The sequence below is a fragment of the Hylobates moloch genome, unplaced genomic scaffold (assembly GCF_009828535.3).
Source record: "Hylobates moloch isolate HMO894 unplaced genomic scaffold, HMol_V3 SCAFFOLD_6, whole genome shotgun sequence".
NCBI lineage: Eukaryota > Metazoa > Chordata > Mammalia > Primates > Hylobatidae > Hylobates > Hylobates moloch.
The window spans coordinates 112,216,582-112,237,689 of NW_026652281.1; the positions used below are offsets into that span (position 1 = coordinate 112,216,582).

Consider the following 21,108-nt stretch of genomic DNA (forward strand, 5'->3'; position numbering starts at 1 on the left):
ACTCACGGACACGTCACACACACAGGACAGAAAACAGCACTCTCAGGAGTAAGCAGAGGCTTTGTGTTCCCCCAGCTGTGCTGTGTGACCTGTGTTCGCCTCAAGGTTAAGGCTTGATCTGCCCTGTGCCTCAGTTCCCATGTCCAACACTGGACTCTGCCTGCTGCTTCAGCATCCAGCTCACTTGCTGATGGGACACGAAGAGAGGAGGGAAGGGGGCTTAGTGGAGCTGGAATCATGTGCCCTGTTCCCCACTCCTCCCTGACCACACAAAGCCAGGAATGATTCTGTGATTTTCAAGAATTTTGGAGTTTAGGGTCCTGGCTGGGCTGAGCAGAAGAGCTTGGGCTGTTGTGGGGTTGAAGTAGTCACCATGAGGACACTTCCTGAAGCCTAGCTCACTAAAAACACCCTGTGCCCAAGAATGGTTTAGTAATGTAATTTGGGAAGGGTGGTTGGAAGGCTCTCATGGGGGGGGGGCATCCTTCTGCTCACCCACGGGGGCACCCTGCCCTCATCCTTGCTCCCAGAATCAAGGTATTTTAGGAAAAAGGAAGGAATGTGCCATGGCCTGCCACCAGGGCTATCCATGACTCTCTGGGACATTCCAGCCCTAAGCCTCTTAGTCCGTGGAGAAGTTCAAACTTGAAAACCCAGTTTTGGGAGTGCAGGTTTGGACCACCTACCTCTTTCTGCCTGATCTAACACCCCCTCCCCAATAAAAGCTCCTGTTTCTTTGAACACAGCAATTACTGGGTAAGTGGGGAGGAGGGTGCTCAGGTAGGGGCTGGAAAGACCTCACTGGCTCCTTTAGGCTTCCTGGGACCCCAGTCTGAGGCTTCCTGCCAAATGGGGATCCCCAGCCTGTCCCGGGGAGAGCCAGGATGTATTTGAGCAGGACTGCCGCCAGTGAGGCATAGATGGGAGTGTGAAACTCAGACTCTGTGCCGTGGACCGCTCAGTCAGCGGCTGGTAGGACCCATGGCTCTACCCGGCCCATCTCTCACCTAAGTCCATGGACGCTGTCTGGTTCCTGAGAATGGCTGAGCTGTCGGGAAGAAGACTAGGAAGGAGGTAGCAGCTGGTCGCATAACTGGAGAGCAGAGGGGCAACTTATGGATGCACCATAGCCTCCTCCTCCCAGCGGCTGCTTTCATGAGAGAAGAGCACCCTGAGACTGTCTGGAGGCCTCTGCATCCTAGAGTCCAAACAGCCTCGTCTCCACGCCCCAGCCCACCTCTTTTCCTTTCTCTGGAAGAGATGAGGGAGGCCCAAAGCAGCCCCAGGAAAGGGCACGGGGACAGCAAGTCTCCTGTGCCGCCCCTGCTGCCTGTAGCTTTTGCCCTGACTACCGTAGACCTGAACCCTAGACCTGAATCCTCCCCCAGGGGACAGCAACCTGGGATTTCCTCGCTCTGGCCCTGGTGGTTTTCAGAGGTCACAGGGATGTCAAGAGAACACACAAGCCTTAGTTTTTCAGAAAAGTGGACTAAATATTTGTAGATTCAGGGAATTCATAAATCGGAAATGCTTGGGACCCGGATTCCAATTTACGAAGCTGGTCAATTTCAGAAATCGGAGACCCGGTTCTTGAGAAGCGGCTGCGTGCTCCGGGACCCTGCGTCAACAACCAAACCCGGGAGAAGCCGCGGGAATGTCTTTATTGGACGTTACGAAGGGAATTGGGGTTTCTCTCCTGGGAAGAAAAAGCCCGACCTGTGCCGGCGAGAGCGGGCTGCCATGGGCTGGGGGCACCTCCGAGCGCTGCGGCGGGACGTCGGGGTCCGGGGCGAAGAAAGCCAGGGCGCGGACCGACGTCTGCTGCTGTTCTGCGGCATTGCTGCCCGAACGAACGAACGAACGAACGAATGAAGCGGTTTCGTTTAGGAAAAATACCCTCTTGACGCGAAGCCACGGCTGAAGTCCCGGGCCACGCAGAGGGGCCAGCACTTCCATGGGTGGTAGGGTCCATCCCTGGATGCAGCGGGGAGCAGCGGGCGGCCCTCTCTCCTGCCCTCTTCTCCTGGGGGTGGGGGGACCCTGCGTCCCGCACCGCCGCGAGGGGCTGCCACGGGCTTCTCAGGTTGTGCCCTTCGTGGGACCGTGGCCCGTGCCCCCGAGGCTGCTACCCTCTTGAGGTGCCCGGAGCCAAAGCAGAGGGTTGATCCCACCGGTTAGGTGAGGTAGCACCCGGTGACGGCGGCTATGACTGTGCCCTGGGCGCAGGAACGAGCTCCTCGCGCTGCCTCGAAGGCTCCTGACCTTCCGCGCCTTGCGCTGTCCCGCGCCGCCGGCTGGACCCACACACGCCAGGAGCAAACTGCACAGGACTCGGCCGCCCACCTCCCTGCGCCCCTCCACCGCGGAGACCCTGCGCCCCTAGCCCAGCGTCTCTTACCCCACCTGGGCAGCGCTGCGTCTGCGGCTCGTCGGCTCCGGGCTCGCCCGCCGCGGACTCTGGCTCAGGTTTCGGCTCCGGCTTGGGCCCCGGATCCTGCTCTGGCTCTGGCACTGCACAGTTCTTCGGCCCCTGCTGGTTCGCTACATCCCAGCGCGCGAGGCCGGGGCTGCCTCGGCTCGGCCCGCTCCTCCCGCCGCCGCCGCCCGTCGCCCGCGGGGAAGGCGGGGACACCGGCCGGGAGGCGGGAAGGGTGGGGGAGGGGAAGCTAGGCGCTCGCCGGGACCTGCGGGGAGAGGGGCGGCGCGCAGTCCCGCCGGCTAGGGGTCCCGGCCTCCCTTGGGGCGCAGGCTGGGGTCCGCGCGGCTGGCGGCCGGGCCTCGAGGCCGGGAAGCGCGCCCTGGGACCTCGGTGAAGGGGCCCTGCCGCATGCGGACGAAGCCGCAGCGGGTCCCAGCCTAGCCCTGGCGCACTTTCTTTGCCTGGGCCCAGTTTCCCACCTGACTCGTGAGGGGCTGGCCCTACTTCCGTTTAGACGGGAGCTGGTGGTCGAGTTGGGGGTTTTGAGATTGGACCTTTCTTCTTTCTGCTCAGCCTACGGGAGGGAGCTGGTCTTGCGTGTTGGCAGGGAGAGTCTGCTGCGCAGAGCGTGGCAGCCAGGGAGGTTTGAGGACAGACCCCAGGGTTTCTGTGTTTGGGGGTAGGGGGTGCTAGGGAGGGGCAACCGCCCGACCTGCCCTGCTTGGGGGAATTGCCTCCTTCCCTATCCTCAGGGGCTGGGCTGGTGAGGAAAGGGCAGACCAACCCCTCAGGACAGACACTTCTGGGGCCTCTTGTCCAACCCCTATGCCTGCACATCCCCCAGCGGCCATCCTGCTGCGGGCCTGCGAACGGTGACGCCTCCACCCCTGTGGCCCCGCAGGCCGTTCCTGGCTGGCTGCCACTGGGAGACGGGCTGGACGCAAGGGAACTGGGAGCCTGCCCTTTGCCCACCCTCAGGCCACAGGGCTCCCCAGCGTTGCCCTGTGCGCGAAGCCTCATGGTGGAAACCAGTTGGCCGAACCTACTCCTGGTACCCCGAAGTGACCAGCCTGAGCCTGCTTGCTGTTGGGATTCTGGGATGGGACCACAGGGCAGGTCGTGCTGTGGCCTGTCATTCTCAGGGACTGGAGCGGCTAAGCCTGCCCGCCGACGGCCACGGGCTCCAGAGCGACCGTTTCGGGCGCAAGGTGCCAGGAGATGGCAGCGCGGCAGCCGGGCCTGCATGTTTCATGAGGTGCAGTGAGCGGCGGCGCCTCCCTGCCTGGTTCTCGCCGACAGCTGCTGCGGGAGAGGCCGCGACCCGCGCCACTCGGCGTCCTGCTAGACGGTGCCTCCAGGGCCGCTTGGCCTGGGAACGCAGAGACCCACGACTCCCTCCCCAACCTCCGAAGCGGGAAGCCGGCCCGACCCAAGCTCACAGAGGCCTTGGCGTTCAGGCCCTGCCAGGTGGCCCCTGCACCTTGTCGTGATGTTCCAGGGACTCCATACCCTCCACTCAACCCTCGACAGCAGGAACCCCTCTCCAGTGGTGTGTGCCGGGCTCTGTGCACCCAGGGTCGCAAGTTAAGATAACGAGTCCCCGATGCCGGCACTAGCGGACCTGCGCCTGGAGAAGTGCAGTCTACCGACTTGGACCCTGTGCCGTGGGGAGTTTAGCCCCCTACGTCTACCCCCTCCCATTGACTGCTTTATGTATAAAATGGCTTGTTGGCGGGTCCAGCCCTAGAGCTGCTAAGCTGAGAAGCTTCCAATCTTGTCTCTGGAATCTTCCTTCCACTCCAAGCACGAGGGGCATCTTTGGGCATAAATGCAACCGCTGGACCTTACTATGGAGGGCTGCACAGGCACTCCTGGGGTGGCTTTTACTCTGGTGTCTGTAGCAGGAAATCACACCTTCCCCCCTCCCTGCACGCTAGCAATTTTCCAAATTTTGTTCCCATCTCTTGTGAGATTTTCTGCATGCTCTTGTTCCCAGGCAGGGCCTATGGTGCCAAAAAATGCTGCCTCTGGCACCTGATGGCCTGAGCCAGAATCTCGTCAGTGGCTTTTACTAGTTGTGTGGCTTTGGCAAATAACATAACCTCTCCTAGCCTCAGCTTCCCCATCTGTGAAATGTGAGAATAAGAATTCCTGCTTCTTGGGAAATGAATGGGATAATGAAGATGAGGGGCTTGGTCCTGAGTCCTGTGGACAGAGGGGCTGAATGCTAATGGTGATAGCTGCCAGGTTGCTCTTTAAGAGAGTTTGCTCTTATTTTTGTTTCTTCTTTCCCCACGGTGGTCATGTTGGTTGAGTCTAGGAGGAACAGATTCCTTTTCTGATTTAGTTTATCTGCCCTCATCCCCTACTTAGGTGCTAGGAAGTTTGGTCCAGGAAAGCTGGGCAGGCTGTGGGTGGGGCACAACCAGGGCCTGGAAGTCAGGAAGTTCTTAGTGAAACTTGGGGGGTACAAAACACACTTTTTATAATCTTATTTTCCCTTCTCTAAAAATATATGTATATATTTTTTGCAATTTCCCTTTAGTTTTGACATCTTGGGGAGCATATATTCCCACTGGCACAGTGGAATCAGGAATGAGAGAGAGAGGACGTTTGGGGCAGGATTCACCAGGAACAGAAGTAGCAGTCCCTGTTCCTGAATATCACTTTAGCTTTCAGCTTCCAGGTGCCCCGTCAAAAAAGATCAGCAGAATTGGCTGAATTTTCTTTGTCTTTCAGTCCAAACTGCTGTGCTTCCTCTAATATAAATTTTTCTCCCTAGTGCAAAATGCTTTGATGAATTTGTCACATGGGTTCATGCTGAACATAATGGGCAAATGTCTGCAGCCACTATTATATAGAAGGCCATAACAATCCTTCAGGCAGTTTTTTTTTTCTTCAAATCTTAATACCAAGTAAAAGTAGGGGGAGTATTCTTTTCCTTCATAGCTCTTATTGCAACAGTATTGAAATTAAATATTTGTGTAATGATAGATTAAAACCTGTTGCCCCTACCAGTTGTAAGCTTCTTGAGAACAGGGCTGAGCCTCTCTTGGCAAAAACTATAGGACCCTCCCCAGGGTGGGCAAGTGATTTGGTTATGCTGATTGGCTGGGTCCAGCTTACATGCCCACTCCTGCGCCAATCACTTTGTGGGGAAAGAGTGGCTCAGGCCTTTGGTTGGCCAGGGTCAGAGGCTCCACCCCAGAATCACCATGCTCCTCCAAGAATCCTGGCATCTATCTGGAACAAGTTCTCTGAGCTGGTGGAGGGAAAGGGTTGGTTTCCAAAGAAGCCCCTGCCCTGTGAAGTTTCTCAGGGGGCTGCTGATGATATGGGTAGCAAGTCCACTCCAACGTGATGGGGAAGGATTGGCTCTGTTGGGAGAGTCTGAAGCCCATCAGAATTGTTCCTGCAGTCATTTGTGGGGAGAGGTGAAGCACTGCCAGAAAGTCAGAGGGGAAGCTCGGAGTCTTGACTACCTGTAGGAATGGATCCACAGAGCAAGGGAGGGAATGTATTTGTACTCTCCGTTTCATTTGTGAGAGGGAGGAAGTTTGAGGCTTTAAAAAGTAGAGAGGACCCCCAGGATCAGGTAAGTTATTAATGTATTTGAGCATTATTCTATTGCACTGTGCAAGTATTGGTAGTCAAAGCAAAATGAGAAACTATTTGGGCATTTGGGTGTCTCAAGTATTTTTTTTAATTGCAGTACTGTCAGCATCTGCATGGAATACTGGACAGAACCCTGGCCTGAGACCCTCCTAGAATGGCCTCTCAGGTCGGAAAAAATGTAGAGAGTACCTATTTTGTGCCTGTGATTGCAGAGATACAGAGATAGATGGCTCTTGTTCATTTGGGTTGAGTCAAGGAGGCAGACACAGAAATCCATTACATAGTTGGAGCACAGTGCTGGAGAGGAAATCTGCAGCCTGCTGTTGAAGGGTCTTGAGTGACACATGGAGGAGTTGGCTGTAACAGTTTTTCTACCACCTGGGGACCCCTCCCTAGGAAAATATAATGTGCAAAGGCTCTGAGGTGAGATAAACTGTGGTATGCTTGATAATAAAGGAAGACCGTGTGGCTTCATAATAGCACTGGAACAGATGAGAAGGCAGGGCATAGGTGAAGAGGAAGTTGGAGAATCAAGTGGGAACCAGATCCCACAGGGCTCCATAGTCCTTGACAGGAGGGTGGGATGTTATCCTGAAGGCAAAAAGGAGCAGATGAAGGGTTTGAACAGTGAGAGATCTGGCCAGATGTGTATCTTAAAAGCCCACTCTGCCTGGAGAGAGGAGGATAGATTTGAGGTGAGTTGGAAGCAGATTATTGCAGCATCATTTGCTGAGCTGCCCAGCTGCTCCATCTATCCCTTTGTTTCTCCATCAGTCCATCAGCCTTTGTCCACTCATCTGCCATGAATTCAGGAGGCCACAGCTTGGCACAGGATATATGAAGGGGAGACATTATGGCCCCTGCCTTTCTGGAGCTGCTCTGTCGAAGGCCTCAGTTTACCCATCTGTAGGCCTAGTGAGTCTCTCTCATGATCACAAGCTCTGCAGCCAGTGCCTCGGCCTCCCTTCAGATGTCTGCGTGCTGCACAGGACACAGAGTGCTCAGGGCCTGAAGGGGCACAACCACTATCACAGATAGACAATTCGGGGAGCCAGTACAGTGAACAACCCTGTCGGAAGCTTTTAAAGTAATTGCCCCTGCCCATGCTGGCTGACTGGCTGACGGCAGCCTATTAGCCCTGAGTTGGAAATTCTGAATTGTTCCATGACAATTGAACACATGATTGGAGGCTGGGAGGGAGTTGCCCATGAAATATTTATATTTCCTCAGTGTTGTGGGCTGCTACCCTTTAGCCTGGGAACCCTGGATGTACGGGGCCAGTGGCTTCAAAGTGACTGCCATTGTTCCTGGGGGTCCTTGGGCCACCTCCATGTGGGGAGATGGGAGTGCATTTTGTGCAGTTGTAAGGGTGGTTGGGGGCCAGCACTGCTATAGCCTCACTCCATGCTGTGCACCCTGGCACTCCAGTCTCACTCCAGTACCAGAGGGGGAACAGAACCTGGGGACTTGAGATGCTCTGTGTTTATGCCTGGCCCCAATTCTCCCTGTACTCAAGTCCTCAAGGCTCCTGGGAGTCAGCCTGAGTGCGAGGGTCAGTTCTGCCCCCTTAGTATTGTGAGCCTTGTTTTCTTAGCCGTTCAATGAAGGATGCAGAGTTCTTGCCTCGCAGGGTTGTGAGGGACAGAGATGCCCGTATGTGGAGGGCCTGGCCCTCAGCCACAGCTCATGAGACCATCCTGAGCAGCCCTTGGTAGATCCTAGGGTCAGGCCAGGGCTGGCTATGGGAGCCCCTACTGGATCCCCAGGGCTTTGTGGTCTCTTTTCCTCTGCAGATGCTTTGAAGTACTCTGTATTTTTCCCTTCTCTGCAAATCTTAAATAAATATTCATGCTAGGAGGGTGTGTGCCAGCCAGGCAGGAATTTCTGGTGGGTGAGGTGCACTGGAGTCTTGGTAAGGGACCCCATATGCCCAGCCCAGGCCTCTGCTCATTAGATTGAGGCTCTGCCATGGCAGAGGAAACTGGTGGGTGGTTCCTGCCTGGCTGCCTGACCTTGGAAGCTGTTCAGGGGCGGCAGGAGAAGGACCCCTGCTGTCTGAGCCCTTGGCTTGCCAGCCTACCAGCCAGCCCAGTGAGGGATCCACTTTTCTTACCCTGAAGGTGGTATTTGTTCATCTTGCAGATGAGAAAATGGAGGCCATACTTCAGTCGTTCATTCAACAGGCAATTATGAAGTACCCACTCTATGTGCTGGCATTGGGTGGGGTGCTGGGGACTCAGGGGTGATGGACAATGCTGGTGCAATCCCTCACAGGGGATCAGATCCAAAGATGAATGAATCTTTAAAAGTGTGCAGGTTTGGAGCCATGGGAGCACAGAACAAGGAGAGCAAAACTAACCCAGTGGTCAGGGCAGACTTCCTGGAAGAAGTGACCTACTGGCTGAGCACTGAGGGTAGCAGGGGTTTACCCTGAAGCTGGGATGGGGGCAGGGCCATGACAAAGCTAGTGAAGGGCAGGTGCGTCTGGATGTTCTTATCCACCTGGGGCTAGGTGCACAACAACCTATGTGCCCTCCTGCCCCTGCTGCCATGAGGAGCCTAAAGAGGCACCAAGAAGGGTTTCCGTGGCTCCAAGGTGCTGGATTCCTTGCTGATTGTCCTCTCTGGGCTTTATTTTCTCACCTAAAATACAAGAAGTGAGGTTAGTTAAGGCAACAGGGCACATTTTTCAGATGAAACTTTACTAAGACTCCTAAATAGAAGAATGAAGTGATGCCTTGGTTGCTGTCTACTGTCCCCTGTAGCCCCTTCTGATGCAACAGACACCCCCGAGGAGCACCAGAGCTCCCTGGGCCACAGTTTGCAAACTGTAGGAGCCCCTTTAGAGGCTTTCCAGCCTAGCCTCCAAGGGTCCTCGACCCTGGGGATAGCCAAGGCAGCCTCCCTCTTTATCCCTCAGGGACCTGTTTCTTGTTTCTTTTAAATATCTTGCTATATTTGTGATTGAAGTCAGCAATCATCTATTGAATACCTACTGGATGCATGCAGAGGGGCTAACACTTTCTGAGCACCAGCTGTGTGCTAGGTCTGAAGTGGGCTCATTTTATCAGGCTATTTCCCCATCACAACTGGCTGTCAGCTCATTTTACACATGAGGAACTCAAATTGGTTGAGGCTCAGTGACATGGCTAAAGCCCCAAATAATAGTAATAATAATACCAGCTCACATGGATTAGGCCCCCAGGTGTGTGTCAGGCCTTCGCAAACATCTTCCTGTACATTAGCTCCTTTAGTTCTCAAAGCGAATCTGTAGAGCAGGGATTCTTTCCATCTTCAAGGATCAAAGAAGTCAAGTTGCAGGGAGGTGAAAGCGCTGCCTGGTGTCTGGGTTGTGTCTGGGGCTGCTCCCTCTCTCCTGACCTTTGCTGGCGAGTCTGAGGCGGTTGCAGCCATGGCCTCCAGGATAATGGGCTCCCCTCTGTGTTCCTACTGTGTATGCAGGGAAACTGAGGCCCACAGACTCACTCTCCCTAGAATGTGTCTGCTCTCTGGGGCTCCATCTGGCACCGACCTCCATCTTTCTTCATCCTGGCACCAACTATGAAATGAGAACCTGGCATCTCCCTGGAGACCTTGCCTTACTGGGGACTGTCTCTCTGTCTAGCAGCATTAATCAGGGCACATCGACCTCAACTGGTTGGGCAGAACCATCCTGGTGAGTCCAGGACACAGGGTGGGGTCAGCCCCTCCCATGGAGCCTGGAGCTGGGGGTGCACCTGTCTCCCCTTCCCTTGCCTCCTGTTGGATTCTAGCTCACCCTCAGCCCTCCATCTCAAGCCTTGAGTCTTCAAAGGCCCCCCACCCCCCTCTCCAAAACTCCTCAAATGCCTGCACTTAGGTGTGACTGTCTGAGTGACATGGTCTGGATGCTATTCTTGCCCCAGGGGGAATGCATGGTACTGAGGAACAATGGTGGCATTTCAGGCAGGGTGAAGGGACGCTGAACTTTTGGTGGATAGAGAGACTCCTACCTTGGTATACCTGCAGTGGGGCCTTGGGGCCATGGAGGATGGGGGCTCCCCCTGAGCCTTGGAGGGGAAACTTGTCTGTGCACAGAACCCAGATCTTTGCCGCATAGACAAACACAAAGTGAGGGGACGAGTCTTAACAAATGTTTGCCAAGTCCCCGGCTGGCTTGGGAGTCAGGAGTGAGCTTGTTTGGCAGAACAAAGGGGAAAGCAGCCTCCAAGGGGCCATAAATAGCAAGGAAAAGGGAGTGGCCTGGGCCTGAAGGCTCCATGAGACCTTGTCTCCAGGCTTGTGTCCTCTGCCAAAGCTGCCATCATCCTCTCCCACGTGCTTTAGGCCAGCTGGCCAGAGCTTGGACCATGTTGGTGGCAACCTTCTTGCCCCACAAGCTCCATCTCCCTGGGAGTCCCTGGGTGCTGGGTCACCTGAGGTGCTTGGCAGGCTGGGAGGTCAGTGTGACTTGTACATCCCAAGGTCCCTCTTCCTGTAGGAACCAGGAAGTTTGGCTAAAGTCAACAGTGGTAAAGTTTCCTAAGAGGCAGAGCTGGTCTAGCCCTGGTACCTGGGAGCTTGTGACACCTGGATATACTCAGGCTGGGAGGGGTCCAATACTGCCGTCCCCAGAACTGGGGGGCTCAAAGGAACCTTGTTCTTTCTGCCCAAATTCCAGACAAATATGGCCACCTACTTTTTCAAAGGAAGAGGGCAGGACAGGAGGCAGAGGGTGGCAAGACCAGACACTTTGCCTATTTGGGCCTCGGTTTCTTCACTGTAATATGGGATCCTCACCCTTGGCCAGCCAGCTCTGATCCCCCACCTTCTCACCCCCTGTAACTGTGAGCATCAGGTGAGGTACCGCATCAGAGAAGGCTTCCTAGAGGAGGTACATTCGCACTGGGGCTCGAGACCCTGGCAAGACTTCCTTCAGAGCGGGTGAGAGGGTGTTTAGGAGAATGCAGATAGGCAAGCACGTGGAGCTGGGGAAGGTGGGCAGTGTTTGGGGACCTGCAAGTTCAGTTGAGTTCAGGGTGGCAGAGCCCAGAGTGCTCATGGGGGTGAGATGAGGTGCCTTTCCCACCCCCTGGGGACCATCTCAGGCAAGGATGTCTAAGCTGGGAAATGGCCTGAGCAGGGCTCTGCTGTAGGAAGGTAGGGAGGGAGCAAGAGGCGGCTGAGCTGGTCTGGATGAGAGGCCAGTGGTGGACTACAAAGGGCCCCTGCCTTTTTCCTTTGAGCTGGGAAGGAGGTCTCCTGGCAGGGGGTGGGAAGGCCAAATTCCTGAGTTCACTCTGATGATCTGGCCTACTTAGCAAGGCTGGGCCTCCTTTTTTTCTGAATGGAGGCAGCCCAGACCCCCAGGCTCTGGCCCCTGGACCCCCAACCAGGGATGTGGCCTGAGCTCTCCATGCCCCAGTCTGTGTCTCCATGCTTCCCACTGGCTCTCCATGCCTTGTGTCCAGTATTCTTCAAGGCACCCACTCCATGGGCCCTCAGGAAGAGGAGGGCTGGCCAGGAGACTTGGTAGAGAAAGTCCGAGTGCTTTCCCCATCCTGGGCTCTGTCAGGGGCCCACCCAGAATTACTGTGGAACTATCACCAGATGTCCAGGCTTCTGCAGCTGTGTACCTTACTTTAGAGGTGAGTTGGGGCCTCAATGCCTAAGACAGGAAGGACTCAACCCCGGGTCAGGTACTTTCTTTCATTCCAGCAGCCTTGTGGGGTTCCCACCTGGCCAAGGGTCCATCTGGGCCTCTAGCATGGCAATGGAGAAACCCTCTTTAGCCACCCTCACCCTAGCCTACAAGCAGGGGAAGAGGGGCTCCCAGTGTGTGTGGGAACTGCTTTATGGGAAGGCTGGTGACTGGCCCTCCCTCCGGGAGGACAGAGGAATGCAGGCTGGGGCCTTTGTGGAGTTTGTTGCTGGGTTCTGGGTCCATACGTCTGAGTTCCCTGCTTCCTGCTCACACTTCTGTCTTGCCTTCCACTCTCTGGTGGGCCTGGGATGGTTGGAGAGTGGAAAGAGAGAAGCAAAGGTCCCCACTTCCCCAGCCACCTTCATTTAGGTGTGGACTTTTCACCAGCGTGTGTCTGAGGCTAGATCCCTTGAGTTCATTCTCTGTTCTCCATTTTGATTTGATTTTTTTTTTGTTTTATGGTATGTACTTAAGAAAAGGCCATCTCAAAGCCTTTTGGGAGAAAGTGGGTCTAAATATGTAAACATAATTAAATCATAAACACAAATCACTTAAAAAAAGACATTTTGGAGAAATGTGAATAGTTTAAAAATGGGGCAGATGCTCGGCTTCCTGACAGGTACCTGAGTTTTTATAGCAGTTTTATTTGTGATGGCCCAAAGCTGGAAACAACTAAAATGTCCTACAATAGATGAATGGTTAAACAAACTGGAACATCCATACTATGCAACACTACCCAGGAATAAAATGGAACGAACAGTTGATTCCTTTTGGCCAAGTCTCAAGGGCATTATGTTGAGTGAAAAAAAGAGCCAATCTCAAAAGGGCACATACTGTCTGACTTCATTTATGTAACACCCTCAAAATGACGGACATTTCAATGTGGAAAACAGATTGGGCCAGGAGCTGGGACTGGTGGGAAGAGAGGGGGTGAGTGTGCCTGTCAGGAGAGCAGTGTGGAGATCTTGGTGTTGATGGGATGATTCAGTGTCTGGATTTCGGTGGTGATCTCATGAGTTTACATATGTGATAAAATGACATGGAACTATATGCACACTCTATACCAATCAATTTCCTGGTTTGGCTATTGTGCTAATAAGATGTAGCCACTAGGAAAAACTGGGTGAATCTGTATTATATCAGATAAGGAAATATGGGGCAACTCCCGTGAATTTATATTATTTCAAAATAAAACGTTTAAAAATGTAAATACATAGGCAGTTTGAGGTTCTGCTTGTGGGGCGGCGGGCATGCCCTCATGGCACACCAGGAGCTGTCTCGGGACCTGGGAAAGGCAGGAGGGTGAGGGGCTAGGGCGATGGAAGGGGGAGATCAAGAGTGGCGCGGCAGAGGGAGAGCTCCCTGAGCCTCGGTGGAGCCCATCCCGGCATGGCTGCTGGGACCGACAGGCCGATCGCGGGCCGCGAGCACATCTCACAGAGCCTGGGCACAGAGGGCCCGAACTGTGCCCGGCGAGGAGGAGGCGTGTGGGTTTTGCCTGCAAGGGTTCTGACCACGTGGGGACAGCGAGGGCGCGTAGAGGCGCGGAGCTCAGAGGTACACTTGGGGTCTCCGCGCCGCCTCACTCTTCCGCGCGAGGTGCCGGGTGGCCCAGCAGCAGGTGCTCGCGCGCAGGTCCAGAGCGGCGCGTTGCAGAGCCCGCTGTGCCACCGAAGACCCGTGGAGCCGCCAGGGCCACACTCGGGCGTCTGTTCCCAGCCTCATGGTTGCCAGCAGCGCCAGCGCAGGGGCGCGCAGGCGGTGAGAGCAATGATCCAGCCACCTGGGGCAGCTGTGATTTACCCCAACCTTGGAGTCCACACGGCTGATACTTCAGGCGAAACATTCCCGCCCGCTCTCTGGCCTCCTCGCCAGTCACCCCGGAACACTCCCCTTTGCTGTGATCCAAACGGAGTTTCCCCAAAGCGATCTACGTTGATGTGGCTGCCTTGTCCCACATCTTCACCAATCCCAGACTCCAGGTCAACACCTTCAACATGAGACTGAGCTTGCCCAGCCTACATTCAAGGTTCTTGGTAATAGGATGCCGGTCCACCATTTCTGTGCACCCTCTGCTGCCCTTTCCCAGACATCTCTGCCTCCTCTCCGTGGGACTCACCAAGGACCCAGTACCAGCTTAACTGACTGCAAGGAATGCCTTTCTCCTCCTCTTCTTTCTCTTCCTTTTGGCAAACTCCTATTCACCCGTTCAGGCCCTGCCCAGATACCTCTCTTCTGAGAAGCCTTCTCTGGCCTCCCTTCCTGACCATGATTATATCTACTCTCCTGTTCTCTTGCCATGATCCTGGAGTTTTGTATTTAGCATGTCCTGTCTTTGTAGGCTTATTTTTGGTCACAGGCTTTTTGGGAGTCAGGACTATGCCTTTCTCCATCTCCGAAGCACTCTCCTTTCCCCCAAGCACAATGACATGTTAGGAGCCCAGTATGGTTTGCCACATATGTAGGGCAGGGGTTAGGGCCACCATCATTCAGACGAGGCTGGTATGAAGGTTTCAGGCTCCCAGGGCCCAGCCAGTTTGTGAAAACAAATGGTGAGTTCTGGCCTCTTGGCTACTTTGTCGAGTCATCCAATGTAATGCTCCTATTGGTTGAGTTCCTTCTGTGTGTCCCATCGAGCAAGGTTAGGTACTGTTGCATGGGCCATTTTACAGATGAGAAAACCTAAGGCCCAGAGGGAGTTACTGCCTCAGGCAGCAAGGGGAGGAATTGGGATTCAGGCCTAGGTTGGCTGATGCAAGAGCTTCCTGCCCTGGTGCTTTCAGCCTTTTCACAATCCTGGCAAGTTCAGGGGAGTGGGGATGGCAGAGTCCTAGCTCCAACCTGGGTGCGACCCCAAACCCTGCTTGGGGAGGGAGCCCTGAAACGCTCTTCCCAACTTCAGTGGGCTTTGGGACAAGGCCTCCAGAGTGTCCTGATGAGGGCTGCTAAGTGGTCTCAGGAGAACCTCAGTCCCAGCCCCAGCCCTGGTTTTGTTTCCATGTGGCTTTGGCTCAGTCAGGGCTTCCAGGAGGGCTTGGATCTGCAGATTTATTGCCGTGCTCAGGAATTTCTTGTCCACCTCAGATATGGGTGTCTGGGGGATGGCCGCTTGGACTGGGAGTAAAACTGAGGTTATCTTGATCTCCAGATGAGGTTGTATCTGCTTGTGGAGTTGCTGGGGAAGGCTCTTTGCCTTGGATCTTGCTCACGCTCTCCTTCCGGCCCCTGATAAAGAGTCCCAAACACAGGGCCGTAAAGGTGGTCATAAAAATGGAGAAGAAATGCTGGCGCAGCTGGCTTATCAAAGCGTATCGCGACGCCCGCCAGGTCTCCCTACTTCAAGTTTATTTCTCCTCCTCTGCTTTCTCTCAGAAGGTGTCTCGTAAACAGCTAAGAGGGTCATTTATAAATGTCTTCTGCCTTCCTTCTCAGCACAGGCGCTGCCGCCTTGCTGTCTTCCTGCTTGCAGGTACGTGGATGATAAAGGGATGGTCCAGGCATGGAGCACGGTGACCTTTTTCTCCCGTCTTCCAGGTGCCAGCTGAGATGAGACGTGGAAGCTGGAGGGGTTCGGCATCCCAGAGAGGGGTGAGGCTCCCAAACGTGAGTGACAGCGACCCTGGTCTTGCCAGCATCCTTCCATCATATTGGTGGGGAGCAGGGGGGTGGGCTGACCTCTGAGGGGGCACCTTGCCATGGGCTGGCCTCTGTAGTTAACCCACATCACAGAATGAATCCTATGGCATCAGAGCTGAAAAGACTTTAGAGATTGCCTTCCGCAAGTCTCTCATTATTCTAGTGATGCCCAGGGGTGGTGGGGGACACTTTCCTGAAGTGGAACCAGAGGCAGAACTCGAATATCTTGCCTCCTGACTGGGTGCAAGAAGCACAGACTTATAACCATAACAGCAATAATCCCTCCTGCATGTTTCAGGATGCGGAAGGCTTTGATGGTTCCCATTTTGTCTGATCTTTGCAGTGACTCCTTGGGCATAACATGTGATTCCCATTTTACAGATAAGAGGAACTGATGCTCACAGGTGCTGGGTGCCTGGGGCCAGCTTGCCTGGAGCCTCTCTTGACAGCTGTGTTCACTCTTTGGCCCTTCCATTCTTGACAGAGTTTTTCTTGTGGAGTTTCTTCTCATTCATTTTCAAGAGCGGCTCATGGGACATAATCTAAACACAGCTTTCGACTCCCTAGTCCTCCTACCCTAACCTCCCGAACTGTCAAGCCTACAGCTTCATGGTCATGAGACGAAGCAGAGTGGGGTACTTCCCTGGGTCTTGGTCCCACTTCCTGGGGGTCGTTTGGGATCCTAGCAGGTGAGAGGCTCATGACTGGGTTTGGCAAATCTCCCCAAATGGTGAGAAGCACTGGGGACTCAGAGTCCTGGGCGAGAGGGCCCCAGATTTTGAAGATGGGTGGGTGGGGTGGTCAGAGTGGGTGTGGGGTGGGGGGCCCTGGCTGTGGGAGCATGAGCCTTGCCTGAGTCCCTGTCCCTCTGGCAGCGCCCAGTGCTTGGCATGCAGCAGGCACTCAGGAAATGCAAATTGTACAAATTAGCTCAGCCTCGGTGGCCATGGTAACTGCACCTGCCTTGACCACAGACTGGCTTCCCCTTTTTTTTCATAGTGCTTTTTGTTAAAAGTTATCTATGTATTACACTCTATCTATTTAGAACCTCCTGCCGTGCCCCACCCGAGTCAGGTAAGATTGTTTTCACATTGGCTGCTCTTCAACCCAGCAGGACTTGGTTTTGCTCTGGGCACATCCATCTCTAGCACGAGGTAGGAACTCATTCTGCATTTCTGCACTTCCAGAGCTGATTCCTTCAGGCAGGCCGATTTCACTTGTGAATAGGCCTCCACAAATAAGTTCTCTGTGATTTAGGAGAATAGGTTCTCCCTTCATTCAGGAGCAAACAGAGGCTTCATGTGGTCTGGTGACTTCACTGGGGTTGCACAGAGAGCTGGCGGCAGATCCAAGGTTATGATCCTGGCCTAAGTGTCTCTTTTTGCCCCTTGTTTCTTGTTCTTTCCCAGAATAACTTGCTGAGTGGTTAGGGGATGTGCAGGCTGCTGTGGTGGCGACCCCTGTGAGGCCAGGTGGGGGAGGCCCTTGTGTCTGCCTGGTGCCTGTAATATATTTGAATTATCTCCACAGATGAGCCCTGATTTAGCAAACAGTCTAGAGTAAACCTAGCTTGAAGACAAATACAATTGACACTGGGCTTGAGTGGTTCAAAGGTTATTGGCACAAAGCTGTCGGCTTTGTTTAGCCAAGGGGCTGTATTTATGATGGGTGATACGCAGTGCCATCCATAACTTGCCGGCAAGAGGGGCTGACGTCGGACCAGAGACAGCTTATTTACACTGAGCCTGGAGTTTAGTTTCTCTGCTGGGACATGCAAAGGCAATTCGATTCTTGGCCCATGTTGCTTTATAGGTTGCTGGCTTAGGTCTGTTGTCATAATTTGGGTCATCAGTTAACCTCTCTGGGGAGGGATAGCACCCGTCAAGGGGATCATTTCCTGGGTGTGTGTACAGCAGGGTGAACTGGGGGAAAGGTGGAGATGTAGGAGAGGTCCTTGGGGCTATTCAAAGGATGTGATCAATGGGTTTCACATTGACCCCTAATTTAAGCCTCACATACACTGGAGTAGCAGCATGTCTGAGTCCCTGGGGCCTGGGACTTGATTCCTACCTGTATCTCTTGGATGCTGTGGCTAGTTTAGGGGAAAGGAACCGTGGGGCAGACTTGCACTGAAGAGATTCATGTGGTTGCAGTGCTAGACAGGCAGGCTTTATTGACACTGGATTCCTTGGGAGAGAAATTATCCCAGGAATGAGCAAACTGTGGCTGTAAGGAGCCACGGCCAGTGCAGGCAGAGGTGTGTGAGGTTGCTATTAAAAGCTAGCCTGTGGTTTGGCTTTTTGGGGAGCAGCAGGCAATCTGTATCAGGGCCTTACAATATGCTTCTCTTGGTGACTCATTTATGCTACTGGCTAGAATCTATCCTGAGGAAATCATCATAGATGGGGACAAAGATTCATGCACCTGGATGTTCACTGCAGTGTTATTTATAATAGCAAAAAAAGGAACAAGTTAAATGTTCAACAGTAGGAAATTTTTATTACATTAATTATGGCATCTCAATAAAATGGAATACTATAAATTGACTCAATTAATGTATATAAAGAATGTTTTATGATTTGCAAAAATGATGCTAAGTAGGAGAAAGAAATATTTTATAAATTGTCTGTAAAGTATGTTTTCTCTTGTATAAAACACAGCAGAATGTGCGTTAGCTCAGATGGCGGGATTCTGATTGTTTAATTCCCTGATCTCTTCATGGAATATATTTTCAGTTTCTACCAGAGGTATATATTACTTTTCAGCCTCAGGAAATATTATTGAATAAATAAACAAGAATCAAAGTTTACACTTCTTTGGTGGTCCCTACCCTTCTCCAGACCTCAGTTTCCCTGGGTCTAAGAGGAGATGCTGGGCCACTCTTGTTCTGCTCTGGCTTGAGTCCTGGGCTAGGAGGAATGATCCTCTGAGCCAGTGCTGGCAACGTGCCTGTGATCACCATGTCCTGGATCTAATGGGCCACCTAATTTTAGTGCATGCTGGGGCAGCTGCCTAAGCGTGGCCCCAGCTGCCAGGCAGACGGTCAGGGCAGCGTTGGCAGTATCGGCAACCTCTCTGCCAGGCTAGTGAGGTCAGAGCACGGCTTGGGACCCGGCTGGGTAAGTCACAGAGCCGTGGGGGAATTCTCCAGTGCTCATGACACAGAACATCACAGCCTGCATTTGGAAAGAAATCCACTAGCCAGGATCCTTGGATTGAGCAGATGGGAAGGGGGTGCCTTTGGGGAGTGAGGGAGAGGAAAGGCCTGCATGCTTTGAGTGCTGAGTGTCATTTTGCTGGAATTCCAGAAGTCACCCTGCTATCAGGGTTCCCAATTTATGGCTTGAACTTGTCTCTGAGCCCAATTCCATTTGTCAGCTGAGGACTTGCATGGAGACGTGAACGTTTCCCTGAAAGGTCTTGGCTGAGGGCATCTTCTGATAGTGGGCAGCTGTGGGCACTGTATCCTTCGCCAGAATAGCTGGAATGTGAGGTCTTCAGGGGTATGAGCTTGAGAACATCTCCACCAGGAAGATGGTTCAAGGGCAAATGGAGAGCAGGGCTCGGTTGGTGAGGGAAGACGGGGATGCTCTGGCCTCCTCCCTGGTCTCTTGCCTTCAGCTTTGTGTCACTTGCTTTGCAAGTCAAGTCACCTTTCTAAACCCAGCTCTTATTTGTCACCCTCACCCCCAACCCCTGTCTTTGCTCTGCAGAGGCCATGAATAAAGCCAAGACCCCTGAGTGTGGTGTTCAAGATCTTTGCCTAACTTGACCTCAACCTATTTTCCTGCTTTTTTGCTCACATACTCCCTACCCTCGCTAAACCATAGCCTGTCCCTTCTCTATTCTTGAACACACCATACATTCTCATTTCCCTTAGGCTGAAATTTTCTTCTGTGACTCTACCTCAGTTTAGTCACTGTTTATTTATGGAACACCTACTATGGGACTGGGCAAGACTCACCAGACAAACTCCTATTGAACCCTCAAGACCCAAATGTCTTTTGGTCTGACATGCGCTCATCAGCATGACCTCCTAGGTCATCCCATCTCTACTGATGATGATGTTTTATATCTCATATTCTTGGAGCGTTTTGTCTGCTTTTCCTACTGGGCCTTGGTAAGTTTCCTCTGTGCTCCTGGCACAAGGCATAATTTTCTCTAAATAGCTGTTGGGTGTCGTCATACGGAGAAGAGTCATTAGTGAATGCCAACAAAGCAAGTGAAAGGATCTATTCCCTGGAGTTGTAAGGACATGGGATAATGATAGCAAATAGTGTCAGTTTACACTTACCAAGCACGTACTATGTGCCAGGCACTGTACCAGGTGCTTTCCATGCATTAACGCATCTAGTCCTCCTCAACCCAAGAGATCAGTGTGGTTACCCCCTCATGTTACAGATGAGGAAACTGAGGCACAGGCAAGTTAAGTCACTTGTTCAGGCTCATGAAGTCAGTAAGCAGATGAGCTGGGATTTGAACCTATGCAGCCAGGCTCTCAAACTTGCACAATATTTCTTCTTTCCTACCAGGCACAGCAGTGATATTTGGTCCCTGGGAAGTGAAGGGCACCCCCGTACCTGGTGGGTCCTGGTGCTGATGGTTGTTGGCAACCTTGCAGAGGTGCATGGTGTAGGGATGGTCAGGGATGCCCTCAGGGGGTCAGGACTTTCCTGGATCTACCCTAGTGACGTACTCAGACATATTTTTACATCTCCTTCCCTTACCCTCACTGCCTGCCATGCAGGGGATGGCAGCCCCCTCTTCTTTGCCTCTCCGCAATGTGCATTTATTTTACTTACAGTTATGATGCACTTACTGCCCAGGCACTGGGGATGTAATGGTCCCTGCCTCAGTGGGGCATGGTCTCGTCAGCTGGCATGGCTTTCACATTATTTTAATCCTACATTGCCGGTCTGGCACAGATCCCAGGTGGTGCCCACCCCTGCTTGCATTTATCTCAAGCTCTGGGATGGTCTGGGGCATTTCTGAGGACCCCATGCCTTCCCCCACCTTCTATCTGTCCAGGGCTCTGTTGTGCAGTGTCTGGAGAACATCTTCAATGCTATGGAGGAGGTCGAAGCTGGGGACAGTGATTCTTTAATGAGCTGACTGAGTAGTTGAGAGCACTTCAGGAGGAGAGGGGCCTGTCTGTTTCTGAGACCCATCATGGACCATATCTGTGCTTAGTTTTCAGTGTCTGCTTCCCTACTGGGGCCAGAGTGGAGATGCCTTAAGATGAAGGAGATGAGGATGACCGTGAGCTCAGTATTTGTTTGCTGGGGCTGCCATAACAAAGTACTAAAACTTGGGTGCTTAAAACAGCAGAAATGTATTCTCTCACTTCCTGGAGGCTAAAAGTCCAAAATCAGGGCTGGCTCTTTTCTGGGGGCTCTGCGGGGGCATCGTTCCATCCCTCTCTCCTGGCTTCTGGTGATGGCCGGCAACCCTTGGCTTTCCTTGGCTTGTGGACGCATCACGCCAGTCTGTGCCTCCATCATGTGGCATCCTCCTTGTGTCTTTGTCCAAATTTCCCTTTTCTCATAAGGACACTGGTCATATTGGATTAAGGGCTAACTTTACCCCAGGATGACCTCATCTTAACAAATTATATCTGGAATGACCCTATTTTCAAATAAGTTCACATTCTGAGGTTCAGACTTCAACATGTCTTTTTGGGGACACAGTTCAACCCGTGACAGACTCCCTGAGAGAAATGCCTGGGTGCTGCTTTGTGGGATTGCTGGACTTGTGG

The 21,108-nt window shown here is 53.1% G+C and overlaps 1 protein-coding gene across 1 annotated transcript; it reads right to left on the reverse strand.

Annotated features, from left to right (window-relative positions):
* Nucleotides 1–1,635: 1,635 nt before the first annotated feature.
* Nucleotides 1,636–3,439, reverse strand: LOC116470622 (basic proline-rich protein-like). The gene is made up of 3 exons (XM_032156060.1): nt 3,241–3,439; nt 2,399–2,919; nt 1,636–2,023 (listed from the first exon to the last, which is right to left on the reverse strand). Exons 1-3 carry the CDS (start codon nt 3,437–3,439, stop codon nt 1,661–1,663), a joined length of 1,083 nt encoding a protein of 360 aa, XP_032011951.1. The 3' UTR covers nt 1,636–1,660.
* Nucleotides 3,440–21,108: the final 17,669 nt, after the last annotated feature.